This window comes from Mastigoproctus giganteus, chromosome 9 (genome assembly GCF_048544385.1).
Source record: "Mastigoproctus giganteus isolate SK-2022 chromosome 9, ASM4854438v1, whole genome shotgun sequence".
Lineage (NCBI taxonomy): Eukaryota > Metazoa > Arthropoda > Arachnida > Uropygi > Thelyphonidae > Mastigoproctus > Mastigoproctus giganteus.
The window spans coordinates 192,566,150-192,584,388 of record NC_143583.1 but is presented as its reverse complement, the minus strand read 5'-3'; the positions used below and the strand labels follow the sequence as shown (position 1 = coordinate 192,584,388).

At 34.3% G+C, this 18,239-nt stretch overlaps 1 protein-coding gene across 1 annotated transcript in view; it reads right to left on the bottom strand.

The window, feature by feature from the left end:
- LOC150080982 (nephrocystin-4-like) overlaps positions 1–18,239 on the bottom strand; it is a 470,434-nt gene that overhangs the window by 292,308 nt on the left and 159,887 nt on the right. The window contains exon 11 of the mRNA XM_090380874.1: positions 13,143–13,206. Within this exon, the coding sequence (XP_090237000.1) occupies positions 13,143–13,206 (64 nt within the window). The remainder of the gene's footprint in view (positions 1–13,142; positions 13,207–18,239) is intronic.

Below are 18,239 nucleotides of genomic sequence, written 5' to 3'. Positions count from 1 at the left end.
GATTGAGGTATATAAGGCCTTGAATGGGTTGAGCACGCTGTATTCTGATGGGATCCTTCCACTTGTTCAGATTATGAACCTAAGGGGGCATAAATTCAAATAAAGAAAAGACAGATGTAGAATAGATGTGCGGAAATTTGCCTTTAGCCAGCAGGTGGTTAATTGCTGGAACAAACTTCCATCTGTCGTTGTGGAAGTTGATAGGTTGAATAAATTTAAGGAGGAACTGTACAGGCATTTGGAGGGAATGGTGTGATTTTTTTTTTTTTTTTTAGCTGATGCTGCATAAGCTCATACACATGCTTTCTTGCATCATATGCCACTACTACTACTACTACTACTGGTGGTTATCTTTTTGAAAAATTTGAAAGAAATGTTAACTTCACTTCACCTGTACAGTATAGTTTCCTTACATTAAGTATTCAGGGTGTCACATAATGCCTAGCACACTTACGTGGCGAGGCAGGATTGCAGTACTCAAGGCAGTAATGCCTTGAGTACTGCAAATAAATTAAACAAAAGATTTTGATTAAGTGAATCAATGCTGATATAACAGAACTAATGAAAACTATATCATCCAGAGATAGGGGGGGTGAAGATTCTTATTATGGTATGCATGTTCAGGAAAGATAGGGAGAATTGAAGGGGAGTGTCATGCTTCTTATCAAGAGCTCTGAAAAAGTTGATCAGACCATATCCAGAGTCATATCAACTCCAGATGGGCATTCTGTAGCACAAGATGACTTGCGGTGAAGGGAAGATGACAGTCACAGTATATTACACACTAAACAATAATCAATAATGATAACAATAATCAACAAAAATTTAAGAACATTCTTGAAGGAAAGACAAAATGAAGAGTTGTATGGTACATTAGTTGAAAATGAATTAAGAAAATGTGATAACAATCAAGAAATTAAGCGATTCAAATTAGATGTTTAAAATTTTCATCAAAAAGCTATTGCATATCTAGAAAACTGGTTTGATTTTATGACAATAAATTTTAAAAAAATACAACATTTAATATTATCTAATCCACCAACATTTAATGCAATTCAAGAATTAGTATAAATTCAACATCAAAAATGTTAACTTATGAGTAGATTTGCTTTTTGAGGAAATTTTAAGTCTAAGGGCATTTTTTATTTGTCACTGAGTAATGAAGAAAAGAAAATGTGTGTTGATAAAAAATGGGCACAATTTTTCTCCAAATTTCTGGAGGCAAATAATTTGTCTCAAATTGTAAGCTCCACATTAAGCATTCCACATTAAAATGCTTTATCAAAAAGAGTTTTCAGCTTAATGAAAACTGATTGGCAGAAAGAAAGAAACCGTCTTTTATTAAAAAATTTAGAAGCTGAACTTATGGTGAAAGAAAACTATAACATGTCCTGTTCAGAATTTAAAAACTTTTTAAAATCTTCGGAAGGAGAAGAAATTTTAACTAGTAAAATCTAATGAAAAAAATATAAAGTAGTCTTTCTCGCTATTTTAAAAATAACTGTTATAATTAATATTATAGTTTTTATAAGACAAATACATATTAACAACAATCATATAACAAATAAATAGTATGATTAATTGATTGGTAAAAAAATGTATTTTGATTGTAATTTTATATTTTTCTTTTACTTTTTGAAGGAAAAAATGCTATACTGCACATTTCGTTTCAGATTGTCCCACCTACCAATTTTCAAAATATGGCCACCCTGTTAATAGATGACAGCATGGATTCATGAGGGGAAAGTCTTGCTTGACCAATATAGTTAATTAGGGGAAAGTCTTGCCTGACCAATATAGTTAATTATGATGAAGTCATAAAAAATTTGAATGCAAGAAGCAACTTTGACATATTTACCTTGACTTCAGTACACCTTTTGTTATGGTCCCACTTGAAAGACTATCATATTAAAAAAATCTTTTTAAAAAATGGCAAATTGAGATTAGGCAAGATCTTTTATTGAATCAAGGACTGGATAAAAGATGTGAGAGAGAAGTAATAAATGGAACATACTTGGACCAGACCAGTTAAAAACAAGTGGTATCTATCAGGGATTTGTGTTGGGGAGGCCAATTCTCAAAAATATTGGTACAAATGTTTAGGAGAGGTAGGTAACATCTAAAGGAATGTGAATCGCATAGGAACCCATAACCGGAAACGTCACCATAAGTTGGTAGATGGCGCTGTTCATCAGTTCATGAGAGGGAAAATTTCTGGTCTACTCATTCAAGCAGTAGTCGCCGCACGAAGAGCATGCATCGATATATGAACTGTGAGATGGCAGACATGCACCTAGTGTGTGGATTAGCAGAGGGCAATGGATGAGCCACTCAATGAATTTATGGAGAATGCCTCACAGACAGACATGTACCGGACCACCGTTTGTTTGCACGTGTGCATCAAAATTTGTGCGATTATGGGCCATTTAGAGGTAACAGGAGTAGTGTGGGCAGGCCATGTTCGACATGAACTCCCGCCATGGAAGAAAGTGTGTTGAATGCTGTCCAGAATAATCTTACTACCAGCACACGTACCATTGCTTCTGCCTTAGGAGTGTCTCGTTGCAGTGTACAGTGTGTCTGGCATGACGATTCCTTACCCCCTTTCATCTCCAAAGGGTTCAGTTACTGCTCCCCCAAGATCATCCTGCACGTGTGGCTTTTGCACAGTGGTTTCTCCAAGAAAGTGTTCAAGACTTGAATTTTCCAGCCTATGTTTTGTTCACGGATGAGGCTTATTCAATCAGCACAATGCTCATGTGTGGGCTCACGACAACCCACATGGTGTGTGCCCCCATGCAGCACAACATCGCTTCGCAATAAATGTGTGGGCAGGTATGGTCGATGACTGCTTAGTCGGCCCATACCTGTTACCATCCCGCATGAACTCCGCTAAATATCGGATCTTTCTTGAACAAGTTCTACCAGGGTTAATTGATGATGTTCCAGCAAATGTGAGATGCAACATTTGGTTTCAACATGACGGGGTACCTGTCCATTATGGAAGGTATGTTCATGACCATTTGAACAGGTGTTTTGGGCATCGATGGATTGGCCGTGCTGGACCCGTTGCCTGGCCCCCACCCTCACCTGATTTATCGAGCCCTGATTTCTTTTGTGGGGGGGGCCTCAAATCTATCGAGTATGAATCACCTGTGGAGACGGAAATGGATCTCGTCTGCGCTGCTGCTACTGTCAAAGAAACTCCAGGTGTGTTCGACTGTGTCTGCCAATCCATGCTGCGTCAGTGTCACGCATGCATCGGGTCTCATGGCGGAACCTTCGAGCATCTGTTGTAACATCATGAAATGCATCCATCTCGTACTCCATTGTTAATATTATGTCAAATAAATGTTTGCCAATAATTACTGTCTTGTGTCTCTGCTACTACTTTCCTGTGACGTTTCCGGTTATGGGTTCCTATACGATTCACATTCCTTTAGATGTTACCTACCTCCCCTAAACGTTTGTACCAATATTTTTGAGACACCCTGTGTATATATAATCATACAGATATTTGAATAACATTTAAAATAGTTGGAAACTGAATCTTTCATAATAAAAATAAAATAAAAAGGTAAAACATCAAAAGCAGCAAAAAGCATATTCCTCTACATGATGCTTGAAATATAACCATAAAAATAAATTAGAATAAGAATTAAAAATAATGCCAGCAGCATGTTAAGACAAGAGTGAAAATAGGCAAAATTAAACATAACGATCAAACCAACAAGGAGGGGAAAGAGGGGTAACAAGAGTAAAAATATTGCAGCAGAAACTCTCTAAGATAATTTAGAACATCTAAATGTAAGGATAATAAAATAATAATTCATACAATTTTGAATGCCAATTAAATAGAAATGTAATGGTGCCCCCTTTGATGGTTGTTTGTTATTTGGTTTTTAGGAGCATTGGCAACTAAGGCCATATCGCTCTGGGGATATGCAGTGGTCATTCCCTGACCTTTCCGCATCTTCCATATTTGGTGGTTTTAACCCCGGTCTAATCAAGAAGCGTGTGCTATGCACTGCTGCTCCTGCCCATCTGGCATGGAGGCACCCCCACCAACCCTCTAATGGGCAACCAGGTCCAAATTTATGTGAAATATCACCAACAGAGATGTAAACCACTACAATAAAAGAAACCAAAAATAGACTGACCATTAATTTTATTTTTTGCTGCAATATTTTTACTCTTGTTACCCCTCTTTTCCCTCCCTGTTGGTTTGATCGTTATGTGTACTTTTGACTATTTTCCCTCTTGTCTTGCCATGCTGCTGGCATTTTTAATTCTTATTCTAATTTATTTTTATGGTGACAGACAAACAGACAGATAACAGCTGCTAAGAAAAGAAAAATAAAAGGAAGATAAAAATGGAAAGATGATAGTAGGTAGTATAGCTACTAAAAAAGATGGAAAAAAATTTGTATGAAAAGGAAAGGGAAGAAAGAGTGGGGGGAAAATGGGGGGAAAATTTTATGGACAAAGACCACTGATAGATAGAAAGCACCCAACGATCATAATTGTATCATGTATAGATAAATAGCTGCTAAGAAAAGAAAAGAAGCTTAATGTTTACAAGAGAGTACTCCTGCTGTGAATTTTTCTGAATGTGTGTTTGACAAGCTGATCATGTGCTGTTACGTGACAGAGAACTAACTAAAATGTGCCATATTGGCGCTTTTCCTTCTATCTCAGTGACAAGCAGAGAGAGAGAGAGAGAGAGAGAGAGAGAGAGAGAGAATATGGATACCGTTTTCTATACATTCGAAGAATGCTAGGGAAGGACCGTTTTTCCACTGACTAAAGTCTGCAAGTTTGCATTAGCACATACAGAAATATGGGATACCCTTTTCTAAAGATTCTGAAGGTATGAAGGAATATGGGGGGGGCACCACTCCTCGGTGCTGGTTTTAAATCAGAAAACAAGTTTCTCCACTCGGAAGGGTTGCCAGGTTTGTCGATAAATTAGTTTTAAAAAATACAAGAAAATTCAAATTGTCTGATATTTTAATTGTACTTATTTTGATATTTTGCCCTTTTTAACAATTGTTTATCCTGTTTTACATACTGAAGAAACTCTTTACATATAAAAGAGAAATTCACTGCAATCTGCAACTCTGCCTCAATTAATTCTCGGTGCCTTCTGCTTCTGACATCTGTCCACTTCAGTTTCATTAACGAAAACACCCTTTCTTCTATGGAATTTGAGCCAGGAATACTTAACAAATATCCTACTGATATTGGGTACATTATCTTTAGAAACTTTGGAAAAAAAAATGAAGCCACACTTTCCAGCAACTTCAACCTATTCTCACAAAATTCTTCATACAACTCGTCCAGATTCTTGAAGTTGAAAAATATCAATTGTCATTTCAAAATCTTGATACTTAATTTCTTCTGTTTCCAGAGAAAAGTTAATTGAATTAGAACTCTTATTTTTCTCACTGAAGTCATAGTTTTTTTCTTGGCATTGCAATAGATTTGAATAAAAATCACAACATTCATCAACAATCTTTTTCTGTTTGCATTGGGGTAACATTTTTAAAAATTGCTTTGCAGAATTTCCGAAGTATTGATCCTGGATTCTTTGATTTATTTTATTTCTGATCATTGTTATTGATTTGTAAGAATCCATAATACTCAAATCACTTTTCTCAAGAATTTTAGTAGTAACTTCTAACAATTCTACAACATTGACAAAAAAAGTTAAAAACCACTTGCAATTTTATTTCTGAATCTGTATCCTCACTTTGAAATAATTTGGAGAAAAATTTGGGGCAATCATCAATACTTTGGAAATAGCTCTTAACATCAGGCCAGTTTTGAAGTAATCTTTTGACAGCTGGTGTTAAGGACAACCATCTCGTTGGTACATAGCATACCAATTCAGACTAGTCCAGCTCCACAAAGTCAAAAAATGATTCAAAGTTTCTTCTTTTAAAAAATATTCTAAGTTTCTTCTTCTTTTAAGTCAAAAAATGATTCTAAGTTTCTTTTTTTCTGTATCAGCTAAAGCTGATATAGAAAAAAAATTGTAAGTTTTCAGTAGAATATTTTCTATATCTACTTCAAAACTGTCACAAGCAGGGCTCCCACTCACAAATTTTAAAAAAACTTAGATTGCAACTTAAATAAACCCAAAAAAAACCTAGTTTTCATCATATAGTATAGCAACACAAATAAGATAAAACTTACCATGTAAAAATATCTTTTATTTAATTGTAATCAGAATTTTCATCCCATTCAGTTCCCTCCACATTTATTTTTTGAAGTTCTTTCACACGTTCTTCGTATCTTTTATGACAAGTTCCTTGTATGACTTCTTTTACCAATTCTGATTTAGGTTTCCATGTATAGCAATTTTGATTAGATCTATTTATCGCCTGTTTTGCCACTGGTCGAGCTTTCACAGTTTCTGGTTTAAGGGAGTTTGTGGCTTTTGTTTTTATAGGGTTTACTTGGGAGAAGATTCTTTCTACGCTTGCCGAAGAGTGAGGTAAAATAGTTAGACTGGTCATAAAGTTAGATAAAATCTCATATTTAGAATTATTAAAGCCATCTTTTACATTACGTAACAGATACCAAAACTCAGGGATGGTTTTGTAAGAGAAATCTAAATCTTGATTTAAACGAAATGATCTCCATTCATCATCTAGAAGATCTAGTTTGTCTTCAGAAACAAGGTGAGGGAACTGCATTGCTAAATGGAAAATTGAGGATGGCGAATTGGCACGATCATGTATCACTGCTGGGTCAAGAACATTGAGACTGGCGATAATTCCATCATCATTTAGAGGAAAACTTTTTCTGATTTCCATACAAAGTTCAACAAGAAATTTTAAACAGTCATTTTTAAACCTGCTTTCACTGTCACCAAGTGGTGTTGAATTTAATAAGGCCATACAATGGCCTCCCAAATATATTTTATTCAGAGGCTTATGATTTATTGCATTGCCTGGATCAATTTCAACCAGCTTGCACGAAGTAATGACTTCTTTTATGAAAAAACTAAGAATATTTTTTATACTCAATTGAAACCATTGAATGAAGTAAGTGCAATCTGAAATGCTCAGATTGAAATTCAATATTCAGGCAGTTTATTTTCTCCAGTACATATCCTAAAAACAACAACATATGCTTAGTTCCTTTGGTGATCATAGTATTGTAAATATTCCCTGCACCATCGATTTTGTCAATTTTTGATTGATACTGAAAATAAAGAACTAACATCCCACTGCTCAATAATAATTTTTATTACATTGCCACAGGATAACCAACGTGTTTGTGCTAATTTGGGGATTTTATGCTTAGCAGTATCTACAACATCTTGAATCATTTTGAACTCTTTTAATCTTTTACTACTACAGGAAAAATAACAAGATATATCTTTTATAAATATTTCTAGATATGATGGTAGTACCTTGACTGAATGACTAGCACATAATGCAAAAGAATGGCAAACACATCCCATTCTAAATACTGATGGTACATCCTTTTTTAGCAATGACTGGAACCCACTCTTAGTATCCATCTTAGTACCACTATCAAAGCCAACGAGATTACTTATTTGAATGTTTTTTTCTATGAAAAGATCTTTTACAGCTTGATAAAGCCCTTCTGAAGTACCATTTTCGACAAAACAGTGTCAAGTAACACATCTACAACATCAAGTTTTTGAATATCAAAATATCTAACAACAACAGCTAGAACTTGCGATAAAGATAAATCTGTACTTTCATCTATTATCATTGAAAACTTGTTGTTTCTGCATATGTTAGAAATGTATATTTTTTCATGATAGGCTATGCCATCTGGTATAAGATAAGAGACTTTAGTCGCCTTTATCTGAACTTGTTTTGCAATATTGCTATCATGAAATGCTTTCTTACATGCTTCTATAAGGTGATCACATGCGCAAATGGAATATTATGCTCAGAAATTAGTGCAGCAATTGTTAACTCTGCCTTTGATAATTCTTCATTCTCTGTAGGTTTACTTTTTGTGAAGAACGTGTCTAACGTTGAACTTGTCTTAGCAATATTTGCACTTTTTTTATGTTTAACTGTATTTTTATGCACTAGTAACATCGATTTATTGGCATTCTTTAATTTCATTTCACAACAAATACAGTAAGACGCACTTTTTTCATTACTGTCTTCTTTCAACCAATCCTTTAATTCCGGATCTTCTAACCATTCATTTCTAAAATTGTGTATACCACCGTTTACTCATCTTTCTCTGTGGGGAACAAGTTTCAGACATTGTGGGCAATTTGTGGATATGGCTAATTAGCAGTTATCTTATTTAAAATGTTCTATAAAATAAAAAATAAATCACTAATCCATTAACATAAAATAGAAATAGTCACTACAATTTAAATTTATTATATCACTGTATGTAGTACACGCATAAATGTAAAAATCACACCAAATAATGCAATAATACCACGAACGATCACAAAAGACTGTGCAGTAAAGACCGCCTTCCGCCTCCTCAATAGGCTGCGCATACATGTTAGTAACACGAACATGTATGCTTACATGTATGAACATGTAAGCGTAATTTCATAGTGTAGAACCCTGTGAAAACTTTGAAATCCTTTTACATTTGTAGTATTTTGTACAAGCACTTGAGATATTACAAATTATGATCAGGTTAGAATATAAAATTAAGAAAATTGTAAACTGTTATTAAATGTATTAAATTTTATTGTATTTACAAGAAATAAAAATAAATTTTGACTTAAAATTAAAAATTACCGAAAAAACCCAGATAATGAGATATTTTTGTGAAAAAACCTATCAACCCAGATGACAATCAAAAAACCCAGATCTGGGTGGAAAAACCCAGGAGTGGGAGCCCTGGTCACAAGTATATTTCATGGTATTATGCAATATATGGTTAGCACAATTAGCTTTAACAATATCAGCATTACTTGCCCTTAACAATTGAAAAACAGAGTGATATTTTCCAAAATTTACATTTGCATTATCAGTACTGTACACAGAAATATATTTTGGGTTAAGGTGAAAAGCCTCAAGCTTTTCTAACAACATTTCAGATATAGAAATAGCTGTTTCATCAGCCCTTTCAACAACACGTAACAATTTATTTTCTATACCTTTAGTAGGATCAAAATATCTAATGCATATGGGAAAAAGCTTTCTGTTGCCCTTGTTTGAAGCATCTGTAGCAACACAAAAGAACTGAATGCATTTAGTTGGATCGTTAAGAATGACCACAAAGTCTTCTACACTTTTAGGAGATAGAACATTTTAACTAACAGTTCTGATTTTGTTCTTCCACAACACCATTTTGTTGCAATATCAGAATCACAGAATAAGGATGATGCCAGTTTGTTACCACAGTCCAAACTATTATAACTATGATTATGTTTCACATTGTAGTATATTAAGCCTAGTTCACATGCTGTCACACTGTCGTATTTTGGTTTTTAAAACTAACAATATAGCTTGATAACTTGTTTACACCCACATTTCCCTTTTCTTTTTGCTGATGCCCTTTGTATTGTGCATGCTGCTTAACATTGAATTGACCACCATGACTGATAGAAAAATTCTTGTTGCACAATTTGCAGTAGACACGATCTCCTGAAGAAGCTCGGGCCACCCATGCAAAAGTTTCTTCCCACTTTTTTAAGTAGACTGCAATTTCTTCTTTTTCTTGGGAGGAGCTTTGGACTGTGATTCTTTACTCATTCTATCAAAAATTATTCAATGGCAATCTGAAAATAATAATAATAATAATAATAATAATAATAAAAATAATTTAATGGTAAAAGTTGCACAAATATCAAATATTGTCTGTCAGCTTAAAAATGTATTTCAAATGTGGAGAGAATTAAATTAACAGTATATAATAATTTTTTAATCTTACCTCATCAACAAATAATCCAAAGCCCACGTCTCTCCTATGATCTTGCTCTCAATTTGAAAAAGAAAGAACTATTAAGAAGAAATAATTAGCACAAGTGTTTTTATATTTAAAAATACCAATAATAGCACACAATATACATTAAATTTCGATAAAGTTCGATATTCCTTACTATGACTTATTAACAACTTCACATTTCAACATGTGATAAACTACATTGTATCCTTCTCCCATATGATGGACAATGAAAGTGAAAGAACAATATGTTCCGTGACTTCCTCTGCCTTTCTCATGGTAAGCAACTGTTGAAAAAACGTTGCCAACAGTTTTTGAATAGTTGCAGCATCATCTGATGTGTTAGCAACTAACTTTTAACTATATTTACCGGGATGTTTAAAACATGATTTTCATTGTAAAATGGAAAAAAAAAAGGGAAGAAACCTACTTACAGGCAAATTAAAAACGTAAACAGTAAAATCAACCAAGAAAACGTAAAGCTTATGGGAAAAACAGAGGACCTGGCAACCCTATCCTTCAGTGATGGTTTTAAATCTGGGAACAAGTTCCCCCCCCCCTATCGGTGCTGGTTTTAAATTGGAAAATGAGTTCCCCTCCCTGGTGCTGGTTTGAAATCATTTTTCAATTTAAAACCAGCACCAAGGAGGGAGGGAACTTGTTTCCCAATTTCAAACCCGTGCCAAGATGCCACCCACTCGCTCTCTCTCTCTGCATCTTCAGAACTTTTAGAAAAGGGTATCCCATGCTTCTGTATACTCTAATGCAAACTTGCAGGCTTTAGTCAGTGGAAAGACAGCATTCACTTTAACACAAACTACTACTAATTAGGCAAAGCCTGGTCTAGTCAATTTTCTAGGCATGTGACCAGGTTATGAAGGCAGTGCTCAAACTAGTCAGTTCTCTTGCTATGTGTCACATATCATGTGACCAGCTTGGGAAGGAGAAGCACACTTTAGTCAGTTCTCTCTGTCACTGACATGACATGATCATCACACCATGCCTTTGGAGAAATCCATGGTAGGGATAGTACCTGCTTGTAAACATTAACCAAAAAGAAAAAAGGAAGATAAAAAAGGAAAGATGAGAGTAGGTAGTAAAGCTACTAAAAAAGGTGGAAAAAAAATTAATACATTTTAAACACTAATAGAAATAAATACTTGTATGTAATTATATTGTTGCATTTCACACAATCCTGGCATCTTTTCAAGTGTCAGCCAGCAGAATTGCATGAAAAAATTATAACACAGCATCCTCTAATTTCTAGCATATAAAGTACATGCTATGGCAAAGTAAAATTAATAAATAGAATTAAGGGAAAGGGAAGAGGAAAAAAATTTTAAAGACATCCAAAGTAAAAATATACATGGGTATAAAGGAGGATTTATAGAGAAAGTCGGCATGTGATTTATAGTTGACATGACAGAGGAACAAAACATATCAAAAGAAAAAAAATATATATATAGCTGAGAAACTAAATTAAAACAAAGAAATGTAAGATAGAGCCCAGAGCAGCAAGCAGCCAGTGGTGGGAATAGTGGTAAGAAGCACAAGGAAGTAATAACTGAAGGGAATCGGTAAAATGAATAAGTATATTGAACAATGAATCTTTCAACTGGCAGAAGCAAAAAGAAACAAAAGGGAGGTAACAATACAAAATTTTAGGGAATAATAAAAAGCTGGATCCCATGAAGTTTACTTTCAGGTAACTTTTAGCATGTTGTAGATCGGTGGAATGAATTGTCAACCACACTGATTGATGCTGATGGTTTGGCAGGCAGAGTTCAGAAAGGAACTGGATAAACACCTTTTTTTTGATGATAGGGAAGACAAGAATGATTGAATTTATTTGGGAGATGTATATAAAGCCTGCATTATTTAGCCATCACAATATTAATAACACTAACTTCTATTTCACCCCTCTCCCCCATATTGGGTGACAAATTCAAATACAGGCCAAGTATTTTGGCTATACAACATGTGCGTGTTCATAGGCCAACCTGCATGTTTCGTGGGTGGAAAAACTTAAATTACTAGGGAGGAAAAAATTCTGCTCCTCAAAATGAGATCAGTTAAGTACAGCCCTGGCTGAGAGGCCTAAAAGATTTCTACAATCTCAGACAGGAACTGAACTCAATTCTCTCCAAATGAGTGGCATGGCATACGTAACTTATGCCCAAGTGTTTACTTCCTAAAGCTGGACTTTCGCTGATATCAATCAAGCCTAGGCTATAATACTACTGGATGGCTCATTGATAATGAAATTCAGGATATATGTTTCTCACTGGTTATTTAAAATCAAAACTGACAGTTACTGTCAATCAAAAGCACACAAAAAAAGAAAATATAATGAATAATTAACAAACTTCTAAATTTGTGTAGATAAATGTTAAAACTTACAATTTGACAGCAAAAATTTTTGTTGTGAATTTGTTTATTGCAGTGCACTCAGTCTGGAAATTTCCTAACTGTAGTACATAAATAACTTGAATGCAGAGCTAAGTGTCCTCCTCATTCAACTATACCTGAAACATATATGCTGCATAAAAGAAACAATATTTTAATGACACTGTTTAAAAGATAATTATAATGACCATAGTGTTTCATTTTAAATTATATCAGAACCCTGATATAAAGAATGTAAATCCGAACACATGTGTAGTCATCACAGTCACATACAAAGCCACTCAATGAATTTTTTTGAGCAATCAAGTTTTTTTTGCCCTTCTTGTTTTTTAATCCACAAACTATCCAAATTCAATAAAAATGGCAAAATAATCTTACAGATTATTTCTTAAATATGATAATGGTGCACAGTAATTTTACTAAATGGGCATAATACAATAAAAGATTTATTTCCTACTGGCAGCAAAAATTTGTTTTACTGCCTACTGGCTGATACAAATTTACCCCTCAGTGTTATTTTATTAATTAAATAATGAATTGGATTCTTATAGGCATAGGTTAATTCTGCTGTCAAAATTATTTTAAATGGAATCATAATATTTATAATCAAAATATTTTATATATTCCACAGATTTACAAATACTGTATATTCATATAACAATATTACATAAAACTTTAAATATTAACCATGAGAGAAATACCTAGTTAAACTGGTTTAGAGAAAAATACAAATTGATTAGTAGTAAAAATTTTGCTTTTCCAAGCAAGCTAAAAATATCGAGAAACATGTTTTTAAATAATAATGAATACAACTGAAAAATTACCTTATCCACTGAAGAATATACTGATGACTGTGATGACTTTCTTTCTGGCAAAATGGACTGCATTCTACAAATGCATAGTGTTAATCAGATACAAAGATAACACTGAACAAAATTATATTTATATATATATTTTTTGTTTTTCTATAAAGTCTGGCTATTTTTATAGATTCTTTATGCTGATCGCAAATACTATCTCAAAGTTGCTGGATCTAGTATACACTACTAATTTCAAGAAATTTTAAAATTTATTTTCTTCAGAAGATGATTATTGTAAGAGAACACCATGCATTCAGAGTATGTTTAATTTTGATAAACTTTACAAAGAATTAACAATTCTAAAAGACTTGCCTTCTGAGATGAAATTTAAGTTAATCTTTCATACTTACAGGTTACATGGATGCTACAATGCTGTTAATAATGAAGAATAATAAAAAGGAAAACAATCGTAGTACAGCTCATAATTTTGAGAGAGTTCACTAACCACCTTTGCTTTAGGCATGCTAGTACACCTGTGTAAAGCATATTGTCTTCACCATGTCTGTCTATCATATAATAACTGGACACTGTGAATGGATTTTCATAAAATTTTATACAGCTAGGCCTTGCATAACGCGAGTTCGATTAACGCTATTTGAAAAATGATACCACTTTTCACTTAACACGATGCAGATTTCCAGTTAACGCGATCATTTTTTTTTTTTATGCGGATAGTTGAAAAAGATTTGAATCGCGCGTTAAGCTTACCGCAAGTCGTACAGTCAATAAACAAACGTTTGCCTGCTGCCCGCCTCGGTGTGTTCCATCAACCATCGGAAGAAGATGTGTTTGTCTCCTGTTAATAAAGTCAATGCAGACTTGCAGCATTTAAAAATTCAAATTTTTAAATGAGCCAGATGAAAACTTTACCGCGAAGGAGATAACGGTAAAATAATTAGATGAAATCTTTCGTATCGCATAGAACCTCAAACAAAAGGTTTGATGTTCTCTGCGATATTTATTTCGCCAGGGCCCAGAGAAGATTGTTGTCGGCTATCGGAAATCGATTGATGAAAAGAGAAAGTCAATACTGTTCAAATATTTCCGCAACAGTAATTTCTCCATTGTGTATTTTATGTCAGAGGTTCCCAAAGCTTCTCGGTTCACGGCGCCTTTAATGTCTCAGTAATTTTTTCAAGGCGCACCAGACCAAAAGAAATACCTAACAGTTTCGTTTAGTAGTTAGGTCCAAACAACTTAATAAGAAATGCTGAAACTGTGAACTACCTCGAGCTAGCAGTTCGCGCAGTGTCCAACAGATGTTGAGTATCGCTGTGTTTCCCTCGAAAATTTAAAATATTCTGCAGCGCACAGTTGTTTTATGCAATAAACATTTAATTCCATAATTATTTTCATTATCTTTTACATTATATACAGTTAAAAAGTTATTTAAAAGGTATTTTTAAAATTCTTCATGGACATTCCAGAAGGTCAAGGACCAATTATAATTTTTCCTATTGGTTATTATATTCGATTAACGCGTTTCCGTTTGGCGCGATGGCCTCGCGGGACAAATTAATCGCATTAATCGAGGCCCGCCTGTATATACAAAGTGATTCAGGAAGAATAGTAAATATTTTGGGAGTTTATACTATCGATTATTCTGAGTAAAAAAGATCATATAAAAGTGTCCAATTCTCAATGGATACAGAGATATAGCTGTTTGAAATTGGCAAACACAAAGCCATTATGAGAGGTAATAAAGAACGATAAATGACTTATTGTTTGTATTTATTGACTTTTTGAATGATACAAAACACAAACAACTGACAAATATTTTACAATTTACAATAAATGTTAGAAAATCCCACAGCCAACCTCAATGCACTTTCAACTCTTGTGGTAATATGACGTGTTGTTCTTCTGAGGTCATCTTGGCGTTCCTTTATGAGGACAGCAGTATCCAAAATGCGAGCGAGCAATTCATCTCTTGTATTCACCTTTTCTTTGTATAGCGTGTTAGTTGTCTGATGGCACCAGGGGTTCCCCTATCTTTGCTTTTTCTTTGTATACTGCACTTTTCATCCATCCCCACAAACAAAAATCTAATGGAGTGAGGTCTGGAGACCATGGTAGCCAATGAATGGGACCACTGCGGCAGATCCATCGTTCAGGGCAAGTTCGATTTAGATATTGTATCACCAGACGGGTATAATATGCAGGAGCTCCATCATGCTAAAAGTACATACCAACCCCTGTAGCAAAGGGAACATCCTCCAATAGTAGTGGAAGTTTGTTTTGCAGAATTTCTAGGTAAATGGGCCCTATAAGACGATTTTGTAACACAACAGGCCCAATCAACTGATTGTCAATGATACCGCACCACACATTTACAGAGAAGCGATGTTGAAATTTTGTTTCTACAGTGTCATGTGAATTTTCATCTGACCACCTATGAGAGTTACTGGTGTCGCTGATACTCTCACTGGTGAAAGTAGCTTCGTCGCTAAACAGTATTAATGGAATTAATTGGCAATTAGCATTTACCCACCAACAAAATTTCAATTGTTGGGCATCATATCCTGGTTGAAGGTGTTGCACCCACTGTATGTGAAATGGATACAAGCTGTGCTCGAGTAATGTTCGCCGTAGTCTTGTCTGTGGTGTAACACTGATACACGTAAAAAAAATTTCATGTGCTAATAGTAGGACTACATTCTACTGACTGAACAATGTGTTCTATTTCATCTACATTTTATTCATTTGCACATTCAGAAGAAATATGAGCACTGGGAACTGTACCAGTCTCACATAGTTTGGTGTAAACACTAGTAAATGCTACTTATTCAGCATATGTGAAGATATGTGGAATTCTTAACAACACTTCTAACACCAAACAGCATGAGGTTATAACTGCTTTTGGTCACATCTGATTCAGAGAGCTGTGCATGCTAGTTTCAAACAGCTGTGTCTCCATATCCATTGAGAATTGGATACAAGTTTATATGAACTTTATTACTGATAATAATTGATATATATATATATATATATATATTTTTTTTTTTTTTTTTTTTTTTGGCTCTTTCAAAAATTTCTGAGCTCTCCTAAAATTTAAATTAATATTGGATCAATAGAAATTTGGGATCCCCAAGACTAACATGTACCTGGAGCCCTGGAATAGCAGCATTAATTGGTCGAGTATGCATCTATTATGTTCAGCATAATTGTCCGTCCACATCACAATATGGACAATCAATCACAATATGTCCATCCATATTACAAAGTTGTTACAATATGGATGATACTCATACTTAAGATATTAGGCACATATCCACTTTGCCACCAGCCTATGAGTAGGACCAGGTTGAATACTTTTACACAAAATATATTTATTAAAAAAATATATTCTTTTCATTTTCTATTATTTTCTACATTTCTCCTGTCTAAGTGACAAAATTTCTCTTGGATTCCCAAACCTACATCACTGATTTTATTAATTTCTGGCCTGCATGTGAGAAACTAAATTGTCATAGCCACAAATTGTTTTTTCACCAAATTGTCACAAAGGGAGCAAAATGTCACGCACCAAATTATCTAATACAACGAACTGTCTTATACCCAACTGATGTGATCCCCTGGGGAAATGCGGACTCTGGTGGCAGTGTGGTACTGCTTCCTCTCATTAAGTGGCTGTTTATTACCTCTTACTGGTTGCTTGCAAATTGTTTGAAAGGTCAGAAGATGTGGATTGGCTGGGCTGTTTTTTCTTGTAAGCAATCCTTGCTAGCCTTCAGAGGCTGCTAACGTTAAATAGACATTACTGGTCTGGGTCTGATGTTGGAAGGTTCTCTGTGGTAGCATGCCTCTTTAATCACGCACTGATAAAGAGGACTACAAGAACTTTTGTTATTCTGCATCCTGTTGAAGAGTTGGTTCACATGAAAATATGGCTGATATTTCACAAAATGTTCTGCCAAAGCATTTGCTATTTCTACTGGAGATAATTGGTCCTGCCTATTCCAATTCAGAGAGGGTGCTGGTGGGAATTTACCAATCAGTTTTTTGATTTTGTTCCAGGTTAATATAGAGGAAACAAATTGGATCCAAGAATCTTTTTTGCCTTCTTGACAAAGTGTGTTTTTTTTTTTTTTTTTTTTTTTTTAAGGTTTTTAAACTAATCAGGCTGTCAGTTGGATGTTTACAGAACAAGCTCCACACTTTGTTCTTCTGTTTCATGGAAAGGTGACATTACTGGTGGCATCATTCCACCAATGATTAGCAATCTAAAAGGACCACCAAGGGTTTTAGGTAAAGCATTAGTTGCACTGTCAAAATATGCATAGTGATGTATTCAGTAAAAAAAAAAAATCATTAATAAGTTGATGCTTAATAATCTGGTCATCAATGGGGGAAGCTAGAAGTGAGAATAGGGCAATTTTCATTTTGTAGGAATTTCACACTATATGGAACCAAATGTATTTTTTAAATAACTGGATAGTGATCACTATTTAGCAGGTTATTTAAAACTGATCACGGAATGCTTGGAAACAGTGTTGGGGAAAAGGTCAAGTGCAAATAAACAGATTTGACCTAAAATTTAGCTATGAATATACATATTTTTATAAATTAATATGTAATTAATATGTCAAAACATTTAATCTTAAATAAATAAAATACAAATAATAAAAATACATAAAAAACACTTACTGGGCTGGTTTGTCCATATTTTTTTAAATAAATTCTTCATGAAAATAACAGCCACTTCTAAAAAACTTAAGTGTGCCCACCCCCCCATACACTTTGGGAACCTATAGTATATGGGAATATGCACCAGAGTCTTCCAATAATTCCAATGATATCGATGGTTCAACCGTTGATGATCCTGCTCAGATAGCAAACAAACTGAATGAGTATTTTGCATCTACATTCACACATGAGGAGTTATTAAGGTTTGAAAATGGCAGAAGGTTATCAAATTATAACAGGGTGCTTAATGATTTTGTAATAACTGAGAGCAAAGTGGAGGAGAAATTTTTGAAGTAAAACATAAGAAAGGCACCTGGGGTGGATGGGATCTATCCAGTTATATTAAAGAAGGCAAAGGAACTAAGCAAACCCTTA